Source organism: Psittacula echo (assembly GCF_963264785.1).
Source record: "Psittacula echo genome assembly, chromosome: 1".
Classification (NCBI taxonomy): domain Eukaryota; kingdom Metazoa; phylum Chordata; class Aves; order Psittaciformes; family Psittacidae; genus Psittacula; species Psittacula echo.
The window spans coordinates 12,117,158-12,136,016 of NC_137735.1; the positions used below are offsets into that span (position 1 = coordinate 12,117,158).

At 39.3% G+C, this 18,859-nt stretch overlaps 1 protein-coding gene across 1 annotated transcript in view; it reads right to left on the reverse strand.

The window, feature by feature from the left end:
- The window catches only part of SORCS2 (sortilin related VPS10 domain containing receptor 2), a gene marked incomplete at both ends in the record, with an annotated part of 556,540 nt that overhangs the window by 223,798 nt on the left and 313,883 nt on the right, over positions 1–18,859 (reverse strand). Inside the window, one exon of the mRNA XM_080638949.1 lies at positions 12,896–12,995. Within this exon, the coding sequence (XP_080495075.1) occupies positions 12,896–12,995 (100 nt within the window). The remainder of the gene's footprint in view (positions 1–12,895; positions 12,996–18,859) is intronic.

Here is an 18,859-nt window from a genome sequence, read left to right on the forward strand (position 1 = left end):
TTTCCTCCTGATTTTTGTGGTTCTTTAAGAAATCAAAATAAGCTGGAATCTCAAACCCTTAGGGAAAAAGCATAATAGCACCTTACTGTGCAGCCATCAACATATATTTACTGGATTAAGAAGTGGAATGAAAATTTATTGTGCGTTCTTAAGTTATTCTTCACCTTTCTAAGATCTACTAAAACTGGCTTTTTCTGAGATTTCTGGTAAAAGCCTGCAGCCCCTGCCACAGTAGATGTCACTGCCAGTCTACAATCAGTGTCTCTGGGGATAATTCTGTTAGCTGAAGCTTATAAACTGACCTGCAGAGAATGCAGAGAGGGAAACTTTTGGGTTCTGCCACTACATCACTCAGTGACTTTTAAATAAACTTATTTGCTAGCATGGTTGTTTAAAGAGAAAGCCTCTCATTTTTGCCTGGCTCATATTTAGCTTATGTTTGTGAACATGGCTTAAATGCAGTGGCAGATGACACAGTAGCATTAAGGAACAGCAAAGTGTTCAACCTCAGCCACGGACAAGCCGCAGTAATTCCTCCAGTCAAAGAGAGCAGACAAGATAGAAGCTAAAAAACCACCACAAACGAAAGCCAGTGTGCTATAAAAATGTTCAAAAAAAGATAAATAACCAGCAATTACCCAAATCATGGACTACTGAATATAGGCAAAAAGAAAAAAACCCAGCAGTGTCACCTGAAGACTGTGAGCTTATTGAATTTGCCTGTTAACATCATAGCTTAAAAGAGGAAGTGGATAATCCCCTATTAACAAATCAAAAAATCTCGTGGACAGAAAAATATATAAGTAAAGCAGAATACATTCTAGCTTTGGGGTAAAATAAGAGCTACAAATATTATGTAAGTGAAAAATATATCAGCTACCAGAGAAAGGAAATGTATAAGATCTTGGCACTTCACTGGCTATTAAAATGCCAGGGCACTTTCATAAAAAATACATTTTGCTCAGAAAATGTCCAAGTGGCAAAGGCAATGTTTTCCAACACACAATTCTGACAAATTTCCCAATTCAAATATTAATTTTAATATAGAATATTTAGTATTTTTCTAAGTAAACCTTGACATGCTTTTAAAATACTACATTTAAAAAGGTCACAATTTAAACAAAATTTTTCACTTAATCTCATCTTGTTTTCCTTATCTTGGCTCCATCACCTCTTTTCCAAGGGTTTTTATTTTCAGCTGTAAGTCAGGATATAATTTTTTCAGAAATTTTTAGAGTATTAATAAATAGTTCTGACCTTATCCTAATCCCGCCGTACTTTGCATGGTGACTGCTTTATAGTAGATAAGCGTTAAAAAGTGAATTCTATGAATTGTGCAGAAACATAAAGAAAGTATTTTCCGACAGAGTACCTAAATTTAAGGTCCTAGATCTAAATTCAGCTCCGTTCTTTGTTTCTGAGTATAACTTCTTAAAGCTGAAGCTCAAATTGCCTTTAACACTGCAGGAAAGCTTTAAAACTTCGTTATAATCTCAGATTAGTTTTCAATACAGTTATTAACAAATTTGGCTCAGAAGTCACATCTTTAGTCTTGGAAGAGGCATTGCTAAACATTTTATCCAATTCTGTGTGTTCACCTATTTAATCTTCCAAAACAGTAACTCAAAAAAGTGTAAAAATCTACTTGGTCCTTACTTAAAGCTAATTATAATCTTAACATTGAAAATACTTCCCAAATTTCTGTCCTTCATTCTGGAGATATTAACCATTCAGTGGTTTTGGTTTCTTTTGTTTTTTTCTTAAAAATAAGCTTTCATATCTTTGACTACTGAAAATATGTATAGTATTGACAGACCTTCCACAAGGCCATAGTCTTCCTTGAACTGGTAAAAATGCATTTGATTTAGAATCATAGAATCACAGAACACCAGGTTGGAAGGGACCTCAAGGATCATCTGGTCATCTAGGCAAAGCGCAGCCTAGACTAGATGTCCCAGCATCCTGTCCAGCTGAATCATGAAAGTGTCCAGTGTTGAGGAATCCACCACTTCCCTATGTTTAAAACTATTTCTGAAGGTGTCTCCATGTCCTCTATTTTTAGTGAAGAAAACTAGGCCTTTTTTTTATCTGATGTTTTCTCAAGCATATGAGTTCCACATTGCCTTCTGTGCTGCTCTTTGGCTAAATCATAATGCCTTTCCTGACTACTCGAATTACTTTTAACATTTGCACAAACTACACTCCTGAAAAAGTTACCAGAAACAACAAGCAGTCATGCAGCAAGAATATTCTTAGAGCAATTATTCTTTAGGAAGCAGGCGCCTTCAGTCTGAAAAAGCACTGCAAGCAACACCACGGAAGAGCTAATGAATGCTTTCTTTTAATTTTTAGGAAGATGAATTCATAGAATCACAGAATGATTTGGGTTAGAAAGGACCTTAAGATCATCTAGTTCCAAGCCCCCTGCCATGGGCAGGAATGCCTCACCCTAGACCACATCACCCAAGGCTCTGTCCAACCTGGCCTTGAACATCTGTTGAGTGGCAAAAGTCTAATTTTTTAACTTCAAGCTGAAAGGCTGGCTCAGACATCTGGCATATTATTAAATTTCCCTGATTCCATTCCCAGGCAAGTCATTTACATCTTTCTATTTCCACATCTGTAGAAGAAATCTTACAACCTCTTCAGACTTTCCAAAGCTATTAACAGGAGACACCAAATCATCTATGCACATATAAAATTTTTAGATCTTATGGCAGAGTACAACTCACGAGCAGTTTTAATATGGTCTTACAATATACCAAGCCATAGTAGAATGGAACATTACTACCTCTTGAAAGGCATTTGATTCCAGAAAGGACAGGTTTACAGACTTTGCTTAAGTGAAAAGTTATGACTGGTCCTTGCAATAATACACAGCATGAAGAGTTTCAGAGGAGTCTTAGGCTTTCGCAATCCCAAAGGCCAGCAGAAACCCTGTATCCCCAAGCTCTTGTGTAGCCAACATGTAAAGGCCAAGATCTCCTGCTCCTGTGTTACAGCACCTGGCAGAACAGAAAAGCATTTTTCAAACCATCAGCTGCAGCAAGCAGAAGAACCATTGCTTTTGCTGGAGCCCACTGGAAGAACAAAGTGTGAGATGCTATTATTCTCATGGACCAACTAGAACCTTTAGTCAAACCCCCACTAATATATGCCTGCTTGCACTGCATCACAACCTGTAAAAGCCATTCAACACAGTAAATCCTATAAAGTGATACAATGTGTAAAAAAAATTAGTTCACAGGTATGGCTGAGTGAAACAAACAGGACATATATTAACACTAAAAAAGAACGACTCCAGTGCATTTAATATCTTAAGTTGACATGAGACATTTGCTTATTTCCAGGGATCCCAGTCTGATTCTTGTTGGCATAGTTACACCGAAAGCACAGCTTTTTATGAAACTAGCAGTCATCTGCTTTTGGCATCAAGCTTTACAAGATAAACACCCCACAATCCCTCAGTGCTACCTGAGGCACTCCCCTTGCCAGAACTTTACACCGGACATCCTTGCATAGACTTAGTGTCTTCTAGCAAAGAACAAGAGCATTTTAAAGTCAAAGCTGAAAGCCATTTCAATGTCCCAAGTGATAATATTGTTTAGAGGACAGAATAAGTTTATAAACCTGTAAATTGTAGATCCAGCAATTGCAGCAAATCTTCCATTTGGAGCAAGTAGCTTACTTTCCTAATTTATAGAATCATAGAATGGTTTGGGTTGGAAAGGTCCTTAAGGACCTTAAGATCATCCAGTTCCAACCTCCCTGCCATGGACAGAGACACCTCACACTAAACCATGCCACCCAAGGCTCTGTCCAACCTGGCCCTGAAGACTGCCAGGGACGGAGCATTTACCGCTTCCTTGTTAGGGAACCTGTTGGCAACCTGTTCCAGTGCCTCACCCCCTCACAGTAAAGAACTTCTTCCTTACATCTAACCTAAACTTCTCCTGTTTAAGTTTTAATCCATTACCCCTTGTCCTATCAAAGTGGGAACAGAAGGTAGACTGTCAAATCATGTCAGGTCACAGTGTTTCTGCATAAGGCAAAGAATATTAGAAGGTGCAAGGCAATGGGAAGTCAGGCTTCAGGGAGGGTCAGGCTTGCTCAAGGTCATAGAAACTGAAGTGAGGTCTCCTGGCTAACAGCTTCCTGGTGGATTCATCCTACTACTGCTGTTGAAGAGATTAATTTTACGAGTTCTACTCAGGGATGTGTCAGCAGATTTATTATTATCTCAAGAAACTTGTGATGTTTTAATAGAAACATAGACCACTAGCTATGTTCTTCTAAATAGTACTTTTCTTTACTATTTATAACTATGGAAGAAAAAAGTTTACTTTGGTCCAGGATCTACTTTGTGACGTTTAGAAAGGAGTAATGCTCAGAAACGGAAGAAAGAAAAGCATGAAAACAAGAAAGCGTTGGAAAGAAATTAAGAGACAGAAGGACAGGAAGAGGTGGTGAAATGTTGCAAAAAAGTCATTACGAAAAAGAGGAGGAAGAGAGAAATACCAGCTGCACACAAAACAAACAAGTCTGCAGAAGATGCCTCCTCAAAAAAACAAATCAGGAGTTACGAAGAATCCACCATTCCTTGGACAGCAATCTTCTGCTATGAAGGGATGACAGCAAACTAGTGTGTTACTCCCACAGATGGAAAAATCTGTCTCTAGCACAAGTCTGAAAGAGGCCACCATAAAGGAGGTTCAGAGATGGCTTAAACAAAAGAGATTTCAGTTTCTAGGAGTAAGAACCTTTCTCTGCCTGACAGAACCACATCGTGTGGCGGAAAAAAATAAAGATCCCGTTTTATGTCAGCATAAATTTTTGATGACTATATTCAAATATGGGTACTGGCCACACAAGGATATGATTAAGAAGTATTTGTCACACAAGTCCTGCCTTTTCAGTAGAAGTTTGCTGCTGCAGCATGCTGATGCTATTGAGAACAGAGCCCCAATTTCAGCATTGGAGACAAGTAAGCAAACAGTTCAATTCATCCCTTCTAGTAAATGCCACAAAGAGACTGGAATAAACAAAATCACTGGAACACTTAACTTTCACAGTAGTTTAGGAGTCCTGTGCAAGTATTTGTGCCATGACAGCAAGCCTGCAGCAGCCGAGTGGTTTAAGCAGCAGTTTTACTCCTGCCAGTGTAGAGGGGCAGTAGCCACAGGGATTCTCAGTGGGGTGAGCACAATATCAGCCCTGCAAAATGACCATGGTAGCAATTCAAACCCTGCTCATTTGCACTGTGCTTCCATGCTAACCCTGGGGAAAAAAATCCTGCTGCATCTCTGCTCCTGAGAGAGCCAGAGGAGTTTGTGTGGTCAGCACAAGTGGAGGGAAGTCAAACAGCTGCAGTGAGGAGGAGCAGAATTTGACACATCAGTAGATTGGAAAATGCTAGCAGAGCGTGAAGCATGAAAGCTGGGAGTCGTGCTGCCATTCCATCACTGGGGAAATGAGGAGGAAATGCATAGATCTCCAGAAGATGCAGAAGATCCATCAGTAAGCATGATGAATATGTTTCAAACACATTACACCATTATTTTTGGGTGGTCTGAGGAATATGCCTACTATACACTGTCCTTGCAGACCTCCTAAATGGTATTACTCACCTCTTTTCAAAAACTATTTTAAGTTTTCATATTACATCCTTAATATTTTCATGTCCGTTAGCTGTTGCTGTGGTTAGTTAAGATGAAAGAGTTCCCAATTTCCTCCTTCTGTAACATGGGAACCTTGATATATGCCTCAGGGCATGTTGTGATGTTCAGTAAATAAATACACGGAAGCAAACTCAACACACAGGATAATTGCAATAGAAGATAGAAATAATTTAAATTAATCACAGACAAAAATCATCTTTGCTAATTTAGCAAAAACCTGACTCTGTTCTGTAGACTTAGCTGTACCCATTTCATCCTAGCATACTGGGCAAACAATTAAATACTTATAAAATACCATAAGGTCCTTATTACTAATCCCCTTTATAATTTCCTCTTTACAACTAGCTTCTCTCTTTTCTCCTCTTTCCTTTTGCAAAGATTCAGCACCACTAATATAACCACCTTTTCCTTTCTGGTTTTATCTGTCACAGATTTCATGCAACCCTGAATCAGTAACTTTCTCCTCACTCTTTATATAGGCATCTTCTCTTTTGGAAACTATCCTATATACTATAATTTGCCTCCTTTTCATATTTAATTCTGCAAGAATCTTCCAGGATGATATTGTCATGGGAATGCACAGCATTAAAATAGATGTGCATGTACTTCGCAGTCCTGGGGTAATGGTTGGACTTGATGATCAACCTAGCTGATTCTATGATTCTACAATCTTCATAGCTATTGATTAGAAGACAGTTGTAGCTCTAGCTAGGACACAAGAAAATCTCTGCCATGCGGGAGAAAAGCCCAAGTCTCACTCAGATCTAGACATGCCACAGACAATTATTATGCTGACCAGTTATTTTGGGGGATGCTGTTATCTCAAGCAGAGAAGGAATTAAGAAGTACTTTCAGGTCAGTGAGCCCATGGGCAGGCTGGACAAGGTAAACATGAACTTGCCTAGTGCCCTGCACTGTAAACCTACCACCACCCCCTTAGATTTTTCTCTGGTGTCTGGCTGAGATTTAAGTTTGGGCCTAAGAATCTACATTTTAAAATAAAGAACTTTGAAATGACAGCCTGGTCTAAATTCTGCAAAATTGTCCTTGTTTTCAGACATACCAAATAAAAATTCCAGATCTTAAAACCCCTCTAGGTGTGGAACATTATGCTTTCCTGTTTACAGATCCTCTCTGACCACCCACACACTCAGCAGCACAATCACCACAGGTGCTGAGGGTAGCTTCAGACCTGCTTTCTACTATATGATCTTGATTGACTACTCCTATTTCTCCAAGCAATGACCCCTGCTCATCATAATAGGAAATAAAACTTCGCTGAAAATACGACGCTTGGATTCATTCTCTTCCCAGAATTACTGGGAGGGAAATGGATGTCTCTCAAGTGCAGAATTACATGCACAATGGTCTCTTAACACTTGCTCATAGGTCTTTTCCATTTTCACATAAATCTTTTTTATGTTGTACTCCCACCAACTACTCTTTTTATATTTGGCTTCACTACAGTAAACTTAATTTAACATTACGGCTTTTTGGTAGTTGTTGGTCTGCTTTTATGATTAATGAGTTTTAGACAGAAAATTCATAAAAACAGAACAAAAGAATCTATAATAAGTATGCAGTAAAGACAGGACTATTTTTCCTTAGAATAATTGTATGCCTGAGCACAAAATAAGGTGAAAGTTGCACATTAGGCTACAAAATCACAGTGTAAGGTCAATCTCAGAAGCTTCAACTGAGATCTTTACATTAAGTATCAAATAAATTATAGGGTAGAATAATAACACAGAATGTCTGTTCAAGTGCACCCGTTTAGCCCACACATCCTCTACCTTGACAGGTAATTATCCTACATACTACGGCTAACCTACACACCAGCCATAGCAGTGTACTGTTTGCTTGTATTGTTACCCAGGTTTGTTTTTGTGTTGGTTTTTATTTTTCTCTTTTTAAGTGAAGTGCAACCTTTGACCACAGTCTACTCCAGGTGCTAACTATTAAAAATGTATAGGTCAAAGAGAGCAGAACTGAAACAAAAAGGTTTAGAGGCAGCTTCAAACTGTATCTTTTGATGCTCTGGTAGACATGCATGCGAAAAGTATTCAAAGACAACAATGTGTCTAATTCACAAGAACTGGGGATTCCTCTCTAGCTCCCCCCACAGAAGACCAGGATGGAGTAATGCAAAGAAAGTGCCTGCAAAATTTTAATGGAAAACAAACCAAACCTTACTCCATATTGTATAGAGAATTCTTCTCCAACTAGATAGAAAAATGCATTCATAGTCTATTGTTTAAGAGAGAGTTAATTCTTAAAGCAGTAACACCGCTACTGCCTTTGACTTATTCCAAGGAATTAGAATATGAAAACCACATATAAGTTACACTTTTAAATGCAGCCCTGTTTACAAACTGTGAAAAAGCCCTGGTTTCTCAGACATAGCAGGACTTACTCAAACAGGGAAATTTCACGCTCCTAGCCTCCATTTAATCAGTAAATAGCTCAAGCGCTGTTCTCATATCCAGACTCATAGTGATTGTTCCATCCATGTTTTCAATTCTCAAGTGTTCCACTCTGTTTCTCAAACTTTTTCCACGTATACATATTCACATTCCATCAAAACGGACTGGAAAAAGGGAAATATAACCCCCATTTTCAAGAAGGGGAAAATGGATGACCCGGGGAATTACAGACCAGTCAGTCTCACCTCTGTGCCTGGCAAAATCTTCGAGCAGGTTCTCCTGGAAGACGTGCTAAGGCACATGAAAAACAAGGAGGTGCTTGGTGACAGCCAGCATGGCTTCACTAGTGGGAAATCCTGCCTGACCAATTTGGTGGCCTTCTATGATGGGGCTACAGAACTGATGGACAGGGGCAGAGCATTTGACGTCATCTACCTGGACTTGTGCAAAGCGTTTGACACTGTCCCACATGACATCCTTGTCTCTAAATTGGCGAGACATCAATTTGATGGGTGGACCACTCGGTGGATAAAGAACTGGCTGGATGGCTGCACGCAAAGAGTTGTGGTCAATGGCTCCTTGTCCAGCTGGAGACCAGTAACGAGTGGTGTCCCTCAGGGATCGGTGTCGGCACCGGTCTTGTTCAACATCTTTGTCAGTGACATGGACAGTGGGATTGAGTGCGCCCTCAGCAAGTTTGCCGATGACACCAAGCTGTGTGGTTCAGTTGATACACTGGAGGGAAGGGATGCCATCCAGAGGGACCTCGACACGCTTGTGAGGTGGGCTGATGCCAACTTTATGAAGTTTAACCATGACAAGTGCAAGGTCCTACACCTCGGTCGGAGCAACCGCAGGCACAGCTACAGGTTGGGCAGAGAAGAGATTCAGAGCAGCCCTTGCAGAGAAGGACTTGGGGGTGTTGGTCGATGAGACAATGAACATGAGCTGCCTGCAGTGTGTGCTCGCAGCCCAGAAAGCCAACCGTATCCTGGGCTGCATCAAAAGGAGCGTGACCAGCAGGTCAAAGGAGGTGATCCTGCCCCTCTACTCTGCTCTCGTGAGACCTCCCTTGGAGTATTGTGTGCAGTTCTGGTGTCCTCAACATAACAAGGACATGGAACTGTTGGAACAAGTCCAGAGGAGGGCCACCAGGATGATCAGGGGACTGGAGCACCTCCCGTATGAAGAGAGGCTGAGAAAGTTGGAGATGTTCAGCCTGGAGAAGAGAAGGCTGCATGGAGACCTCATAGCAGCCTTCCAGTATCTGAAGGGGGCCTACAAGGATGCTGGGGAGGGACTCTTCGTTAGGGACTGTAGTGAGAGGACAAGAGGTAACGGGTTCAAACTTAAACAGGGGAAGTTTAGATTGGATATAAGGAAGAAATTCTTTACTGTGAGGGTGGTGAGGCACTGGAATGGGTTGCCCAGGGAGGTTGTGAATGCTCCATCCCTGGTGGTGGTCAAGGCCAGTTTGGACAGAGTCTTGGGTGGCATGGTTTAGTGTGAGGTGTCCCTGCCCATGGCAGGGGGGTTGGAACTTGATGATCTCAAGGTCCTTTCCAACCCTAACTATTCTATGATTCTATGATTCTAAATAACGCCCATCAAATCTTCCCCTTGTATGGCTTGTTTTCGGTGGTGCTACATGAACCTCTGCAGTAGATAGTGACTTCTAGCTAACAGCTCAGTGAAAGCTCTGACTGTTTTAGCCTACTGAGTTCTGCTTGATTTAATAGCTCCCTGGCTGTCAAGTAGGCAACTGCTCATCAGCTGTGTGTGAATAAAACCTGGGATTTCTGCATAGGACTGCCCCTCACAGCAATCCACTCACTAGCAAACCAAGGGTGGAAAAAAAATTCTATTACTGGGCATACTTCTGGAAGTGTTTGGAAAATCTGAAGATGAACAGAGCAGTCCTGGACAGAAGTCTTAAGCAAAATGATGCAGTTAGGTTACATCAGGGCTCTGGTGGTGCTTGACTAGAATAAAACTGAATGGTGACACTGCTTATAAGGAAAGAACGCATCATGCTTGGGAGATGATGCATCTCAACGTAGAGACTCATATTCTGCAATTTCACAGTGAAACCTTCCTGAAGAAACTACTCACGATATTGAAAGGAATATGCCATAGTTGACAACTTCTACTAATAAAAATGCAAGATAATTCCGCTCTCCATATTCTGGTAAGGTCTCTAAGGAAACAGATACTTCAGTAGAATTACTCCTTGCAAGTAAATGTAGTCATACTGTATTTTGACAACTTCCACTACCAACTGTTTAGCTCTGAAAGACAAATGTCAAAATGCTGTAGGACTGCATTTACCTGTAAGTGCTTACAAACACTGCTAAGCCAGAGGCATCTCAGAAAATGCTTTTATAGCTGCAGCAAATACCCTTTTGCAATCATGTAATTTATACTATTTTCAAGTATCAGCAGTTAAAATATTGTACAGGAGAGGCTATATCCTTATTACTATCTTAAATGTTCTGCATGGTTTGTCGAGCAAGAATACACATTTGTCATCTTGCCTTTTAGTTTGGAAAAACATGCAGCTACTGGTTATTGTGACAGCTGGGAAATGTAAGTGTTCAACCCATTTAACTAATAAGTCAGTGTATGCACAATCAACATTTGTTTTCTCTTAATATGAAAAGCCCGAATATATACTGCTTAGCTGCCTCTTTTCCAGAAGCACATAAACAGAAGGATGGATGCATCAGTTGCATTAACACCAATTAAAATTAAAATATGCTCTGAATGTGGGAAAAACCCCAGTGTGTTCATTCAACTCCTTCCTAGACACATTATACAAACAGAATTAAAGCAAATACCTAATTTCTACATCTAACAGCATATATGCCCTATAAAAATGTTAACTATTTTGTTGATAATTTAGCTTAGTGAAGCTGAATTCTCCTAGCTTTTCTCTTCTACAGAAAGAATTTGCTTTGTTCAGCTGACTCCAGATTGACACTATGGAAAACGTAATCCCATACTCCATGAATCATGTGCATAACTTCCAAATTGCAATTATAATGCTGGTTTAGAAAACAGAGGATACATATCAAATTATTTCTCCCACATGATACATTATGGGATGCCTGCACTAATCAATGCTAGACCTCCAAGACCAGAGTGAAGCTGTTGCTTACAGCATTTAACCACGATGCTTTCGCCATTTTTATACCATCTATGCGCGTCTGTATGTACATTTGCATGTATAAATACATCTCTCTCTGGTATCATTTACAGACCCTAGAAATCCTTTCTACTCTGCTGCTTTTGTTGTTTGTATATTATTGAACAACATCTTTGCAAAAACAAACCATAAAATAAAAACAGTGCAAATACTGACTCAAAGGGACTTTCTGTAAGGGATAGATTTTAATATGATATTAGTTTACTAAGCAGTGTATGTAATTCTAAGACCTTATCTTGAGCAGAATATAGATTTTTTTAAGATAGAGTTAACATGAGATTTTTTTGTGTACATTGGTGTGTCCTTCAGGCTTCAAATTCAGCAGTGATCTTACGACTATTTTGTCAGACAACTGGCATAACCACATTGCCACTGTGCTTGTGCAGGTTTTTATATAGTAGCTGGGTGAGCTGAGAAAAAACCTTCACGGGGCTCTCATCCATCTCATGCTTTCATCCTATATTCCAGAAACCAAGATGAGTAAAGATTTGGGGGTTTATTCTTTTGGACTTGAAATCACCAGGAGATGCTATCTCTGAGACACACAATCTGCAGAAACTTTGTGCTTGGTGGTAGTTCCACTTCAAGAAACAAAAATATCATTTCTGACTTTGCAGCAGATCAAAAATATATTACCGAGCTCAGGCACAGCATAACTTGGGCACAAAAACTCTAGAGACAATTGCAAGAGAAATAAAAAACGTACTTAATCATCCAGGGAGCCTCACCGACTTCCACTGAGTTTTGATTAAGCAGAACAGACAGATAAACACAACTAACATTGTCCTTCCAATCAGTGGCCTCTGCATGAAATCAATGCTTCTGTATTACACTGGAGTTAAAAGGCCCTTATCAAGAGAGAATTCTTATTTCATAAATAACCTACTGTGCTTGTGTTATTCACAATGTATTTCACAATTCTTACCATTTAAACCACAAGCACTTAGCAGACACAGAAGGTTTGTTGTTTTTTTGTTTCATAATTGCTCTTCCTGTTGCTTGTAATATAACATCCTTTGTAAATACACTCAATGGGTCGATTTCACTTTCACTTATAAAGTCCACTTAATCTTCCTGGGCTTTGTAAAAAGCTTTTTAGTTTGGTAATGATGCAGGAACACTTTTTAGGAAAGAGTTTCAAAGAAAGGGGGTTTTGATTTTTTAATCAAGGTTTTACACAGAATAAACATCATTCTCAATGACAGCTTGCCCAATCCCTATCTTTATATTAAGGAACGAACATGCAACAGATTTTTGTCCATAAAGGATGAAGAGGTTGAACACTAGTCCCACAACTTGTGTGGATGTGTGAAAATCTACAGGAGTTCTTTTTTCATTTCTATGGAAAACTCCAGGGAACCTCAATTGCCAGGATTCAATGGCCTCAGAAGTTTTCAGAGCCCATCCAGGTACTTTTTCCTTTCTATATTATTCAGGAAGAACAAATATCCCACTTCAATATGTCACAAATGCACTTAAGATGACCTGCAACTCTGTTAAAACCACATCCCTATAGTTCGAAAACTTGTAAATCACATAAATGCAGAATCTCAGCTGCACTACAAAACGTAATTTCTTTTGCCACATACCTTTTTTTTGTTGGTGGGACAAATGTAGAAATTGTCAATAACAGTGGCAATCCCAGGCTGTAGATTCAACTTTGTGTATAACGTCCCAAAATCTGAGGACCTGAAAGAAATCAAACATTTGTAAGTGTTTTCTTCTAAAGGCTTCAGCATTTAAACTCAGCAAAATGCCACTTCGTAGCACTATCTGTTTTCAATGCTTCTCCACCATGCTTTTGCTCTTTTCAGTGCTCATTAGCTATTGAAAGAAAACTACCACTTAATAAGAGTATTTTCTAGGTTAGAATCAACATGTCTAGTTCTGTTTGCATATGGCATTTCTGTGTGGTACTAGTTGTCATCCTGACACTGTACCATGGAGTGACAGAAGCCCAACACATAAACCTTTCCATCACCACCCACAAGATGGTAAAAAAAAGCTAGGCAGAGCAAAGGCTTATCAGCAAGTACAAACAGCACCTCCTCAGCTATGCAGAAAAAGAAGAGCTGACTTCAGAGGCTGGTGTTGCATAAGAAAGCAATTTGGCCTGAGATCTCCAGGACTCACAATGGACCTCTATCAGAATTCATACTTGATAAAGGTATCCATTCATTCCTCCAGCTCTTTTTCAGATGATCACTAAATTTTGAATGAATAAAAACAAAGTCAGCACTTGGCCCTCAGTATATGATACACACAAATCTATGAATATTTCAAGCGTGGGCACTCTGCAGAAGTTGTTTCATATTCCTCAAAAACCTACAGTGAAAAATGGCATCTGTGCTATGCACCTGGATTGGCAATGTCTAGTATTAAAAAACCCACATAAGTAAAATGTTAGTATAGAAAAATGCTAGTTAGTGAAACTCAAAGCAAGTCACATCCAAAATTAAATCACTTTGGATGAAGACTCATTTGTTCTATATAGGATCAAATTGAACCATATGGTCTCCCCATATTTACAGCTTTTCCTTTTGCATTTGGAAGGGGACACAGATACATCTAAGGCACCTGTCCCTTCTTCACCAAGAAGCCATCCCCAGGACAGATGGTTGGTGGGAGGACTTCCACTCTATACTACCCTTTTTTCACTGGAACAACAATCTCCTTTAACAGAGCTGAAGGTGCTCTGCCCAGTACCTCTGCATTACTCAAACAATTTGGAACATGCAGCAACTCTCATGTCCAAGACAGCTAGCATGAGACCTCTGTCCCTCCCCATGTGACACTGAGGACTGTCTATGCAGTGATTTACGTGCTATAGCCCCATTCTACCATGTTCATTGCTCCCCTGTGGGCTCTGCTGTCTCATAGTCCTCACCCAAGGAATTCGTGCAGAAGTTCATAGGAACATCAAAAAATTACTGGGCATAAGCTGTGACACACAGACCACATTCATAGCCTGAAGTTGAGAGTTTATTTATCTTATAGTGATACCTGAATGGATTTAATCCATCCTCGCCCCCCTTCCCCATAATGTTGCTTCACCTGCAAATATACAGCAACGCATTGCAAAAGTTAATGGAATCTTAAAAATTCAGTTCAGACAAATGAATTTGTAGAAATCAAATACAATTGCACTGGGTATTCAGCACTGAGCTAATTGAAATTCTCAGGGGAATAGGATGGACAGTACCAAACCTAATTTGCTGGAGGTGTTTGACAGAAAAGAAATTAAAGACTAGAATACCAACTTCAGCTAGAGGTATTGAAGTCATGCAGACAAGGATGTATGATGGAAAGAGAACCTTATGTATTCTCTTTGAGGAAAGAATATCAGGTCAGCTGCTTGCCCAGCAATAACATCCTGAAATAATTCTCTGAACCTTAAAGATGATCCAATTTATCTGAAGAGGCAGTTCCAGGATTAATACAATGGGACCACTGGAGAGTGACGCTGCGGGAGAGACCGTGGCAGCAACTGTATCAAGGTATGAAAAGAGTACAGGTAGGAAGCATAAAGACGATACGCCATTTCAAAGATAAAAAGTTCCCCAGTTTAAAACTTCCTCTTCTAATTCTTGTGACTTTGAAAAAGTGCTACAAGAAAAGAATAAAAGTTGTAACAAATAGAGTACACTGAGATAACAACAGTATTTTCAGACAAAGGTAGAAAAGCTTTATAGCTAAAAATCTTTTATTTGCTGGTTCAAATTAGCTACATTAACAGGAAAAAAAAGAAATCCAATTCCAACCTTAGACAACAGGCCAATGCATAACCATAAAGGCACACCATGCCTAAGCAGGAAGACTTGGATATGCAGAATATCTGCTTTAAGTCTGAATAAAAGTAAGTTATTCAGACTCCCAAATCTTTTTTACGGTAAGACAGCTGTGAGGGAGCTCAGGAATGTCAGCTACTCTTTGAGACATTCACATACAAAAGGACACAGTTCAAGGACATCATTCAAGGGAAGAACTGTTCAAAATAATTGGTTTTCCAAATCTGCTATAATCCAGAAAAAAGAGGTCACAATTTTTTTACTTCAGAAATATGTTCCAAGCTCTCTGCATATATAAAGAATTAACATTTTGTAGCACACAGCTAGAACAGAATTCCCTGTAATTGCACTACTGGGCTACAGACAGGGCTGGGGAGGATGTATAGGATCTCAGTGCATGCCTATTTAAAGAATTTATTAAGCACAAAACTTGTTTTGAGGCACACTCAAGAGAGGAGGAGCCCTTTGTGCTCTTCCAGTCATAAAAAGATTGTTTTCTGCTGTGCCAAAAGTATTGAGAGGGGAAGAAAACCCAAACCAAACCTCAAATTAACCACCTGTGTTTATCAGGATAAATACATTCTCTTTCCTCCCTAAAAATTCATGAAAAGATATTCCAATGTATAATTAAAAGAGGACATGCATGTACCTGATAAAAAAAGTGAAACATCCTTCTATAACATGGCTTATTTGCAGTGTTAGCACAACAGCAGAACTCCATAAATCAGAGCAAGAAGTGTAAAGTCTGTTTTCTTAAAGATGGGGCTGACCTGCAGTTCTGAGTGATCTGGATGCAGTTAGTGAGCATTTTGGCTTTCTGTGAGACATTGCAGGTGATACAGCATGCTACTCATAGGGTGCTTCCTGCTACTGCTCATCCACCTGTGCACTACAGGCTACAGATTGTATGGATGTTTCTTAGTAGAGCAAAACTTAGTGAAGGTCTCATAGGAAACACATCTTCCAGTACTCAGGTGATGGGCCATTACCAGTGCTGGAACAACATTACTCACGTACTGATGGAGACATCACATAACCTTTATCTGACAGGGTAGCAGCTGGGTAACAGCTTCTTTGCAAGAGTGTACATCTGCTGAAATACATGCCATTATTTTTTTGTTTTAAGGAAAAAATCACTTGTTTCTGTAACAAGGTATATTCCAGTCACAATCATCAAAATCAGACAATGATATTATAGTACAGATGAAATTACGTCTTTTTGGCTTGTTTTAATACTGTGAGTTCAAACAATAGTTGGGAAAACTTCCAAGCAGTACAGAATGCACCCTGATGAAACAGAACTTCCAAAGCCCCTAAATTCTGAGTAAATTTAGGTCTTGCCCTTAAAAAGGTAACTTTTTTTATGCGAGCTAAAATAAATCTGTGCCTAACATAATTTGGAATTGTACCTAAATGGTGAGTCTGGACATCTTCCATCAGAAATATTGAGAAAGAAGAAGAAATCTAACAGATACTAAAAGAGACACGAACCAAATGTTTGCCTGTCTAAACTTCACTGCCATTACACAGCTTTCCACTCATGACTCACACCTATGATTCAATACTGCGCATTGTTAGTTGCTTTTCCAGGTTATGCTTACAAGTATATTCTAAAAAATATATATAAGAAGCATCAAAATATATATAGCAAAATGTTAATTAAATTTTTAGAGAGACAAAAATTGCATCCCCAAGTCAAATTTCATACTCAAAGAAAATGTGAACTGCAAATGCTTCCTTCTCTGCTTTCATTTTCTTTATCTTCATGAATTGAAGAGACACACTGGAAAGAGAGTTGTTGGAACACACATGCTCCTCAGATTTTCTCTACCTTTTCTTCCTCAAGATTATCTCAAGCTCCATTCTAGCCAAATGAGCCATACGGTACAAGCCTTATTAGCTAAAAACCATAGAAGACAACAGTGAAGAGATTTCAAATTTCTTGTGGATTATTTAACTAATGAAACAAAATGAAAGCCTCTGGGGAAGGGAGGAGGGAATAAAAAAAATATAGAAAGATTTGGTGGTTTATATTATTGATAAGTTGTTAAAAAATATTTGATTGAGATGCACGTAACAGAATCAAGAAAGAGTGGATATGTGCATAACACTCACTGGACTTCTTCCCACTTAATTTTCTCTAGACTGTATTGTAAATGTCATCTTCTCACATTCACCTCCTTTTGGTCAGAAGAACAATCCAGTATTTACACCATGAACTTTAAAGTCCAAGAGAAATTAATCAATGGTATTGCTCTATCACAAACAGTGTGACACCATTTCCTTTGTGTTCTGGTCCCTCACTTGAAAAGAGACAACGGCATCTCCCATACCTCAAATGTCTGTAAGGTAAATAGGTATCTACAGGACAGAAGAGTACTGAAGAACTGGCTGTCAGAGTACCTAAAACACATACATGAAAGTTTCCAACAACAAAAGTCAGGATAAACCTACTGAAAGGGAAATGACCAGAGGAATATCATTAAAGAAGTGGCACACTAATGGATCTTTCATACTTAAACAGCACTGAAGACTTCAAGGGCTCTTACATGTACAACGTGGAAATTGCAGACACTTTGGTTAGCCTCATAAAATCTTTTTAGACAGCAACAAAAAACCTCCAAAACTCCAAAGCCTTTCTTCACAGTAGAAACACATTGTAGCATTCAGTTCCAATACCTGACTCACGTATTGAGGAATGCATGCAGATGAAAGTTTCTTCAAAGGCTATAGAAGAGTATGACTCCTAGCAAGCCAATTAACAGATTACTCATCATGTACGAGCTCTGCTGGAGTACTTTGTGAAAATACCTCCCTCTCTCTGCTTTCAGGAAAAGTTGAGCCTTTTGAAGTTACATATTCTTCCTCTCAAAACCAGGAATACAGAAATATTTCTTCCTTAATCCAGTTTTACACTGGAGAATCAATGATGTGGGCAAAAACTAACAAATAAACAGTTTAGAAACTTCACATTTAGGCAGAGGGTTTTTTCCAAAAGCACTATGAAGATGAGTGCATCTTGTTTTTACTAACCAATCCATTACTGGTAACATATATTCATCACATATGCTGATAACAGAGATATTTTTAAGAACTGTGGATTATCACAACAGCCTTTTTAGCTGAAGTGACCTGCTCTGTAATATTCTGATGAGTACAGAACATGGTGCAACTCCGCATCTATACACTTACATAGATTCCTTCCCCTTTTTACAAGTATTATTTGCACATGAAGAGCCCTACAGGCTCAGTCATACCATGGGAGCACAATAAAGGACAGGCAGCCATTTGTAGTGGCTTTTTAGTGACTTGCGGATATATGTTCGATTGCAAAACACTGATCTAAAAAAAATCCACAGAAAAAAACCCAACTGTAACCAAAACACTGAACAGCCACATTCATATTGAGGAGGATCAAAACATCACAAATTCTACAACTGGACTTTTATTCAACGCATTAAGTATATCCAGCTCAACTGGCTGCACGGAGACAGAAACCCAGCCCCCTGTAGCTCATAATAAAAGCAAGGATTACTCTGCTAGGTGACTTTAGGGAGTCAGATCCTTACTCAGGAGCTAAATTCCAGGTGAAGAGTAGGACATAACCTTATTTTTCAACCTACCTAAAAATCAAGGAAGAGAAATGCTAAACAATGCTACACACTGGCTTCTCCCCTGAGGGTTTGACAACTGGCTCCCCTAATGCTACACGATACCTTGGCTGACTGTGGCCCTTTGCTGGCATGCCAAGCTACAACTTTCTAT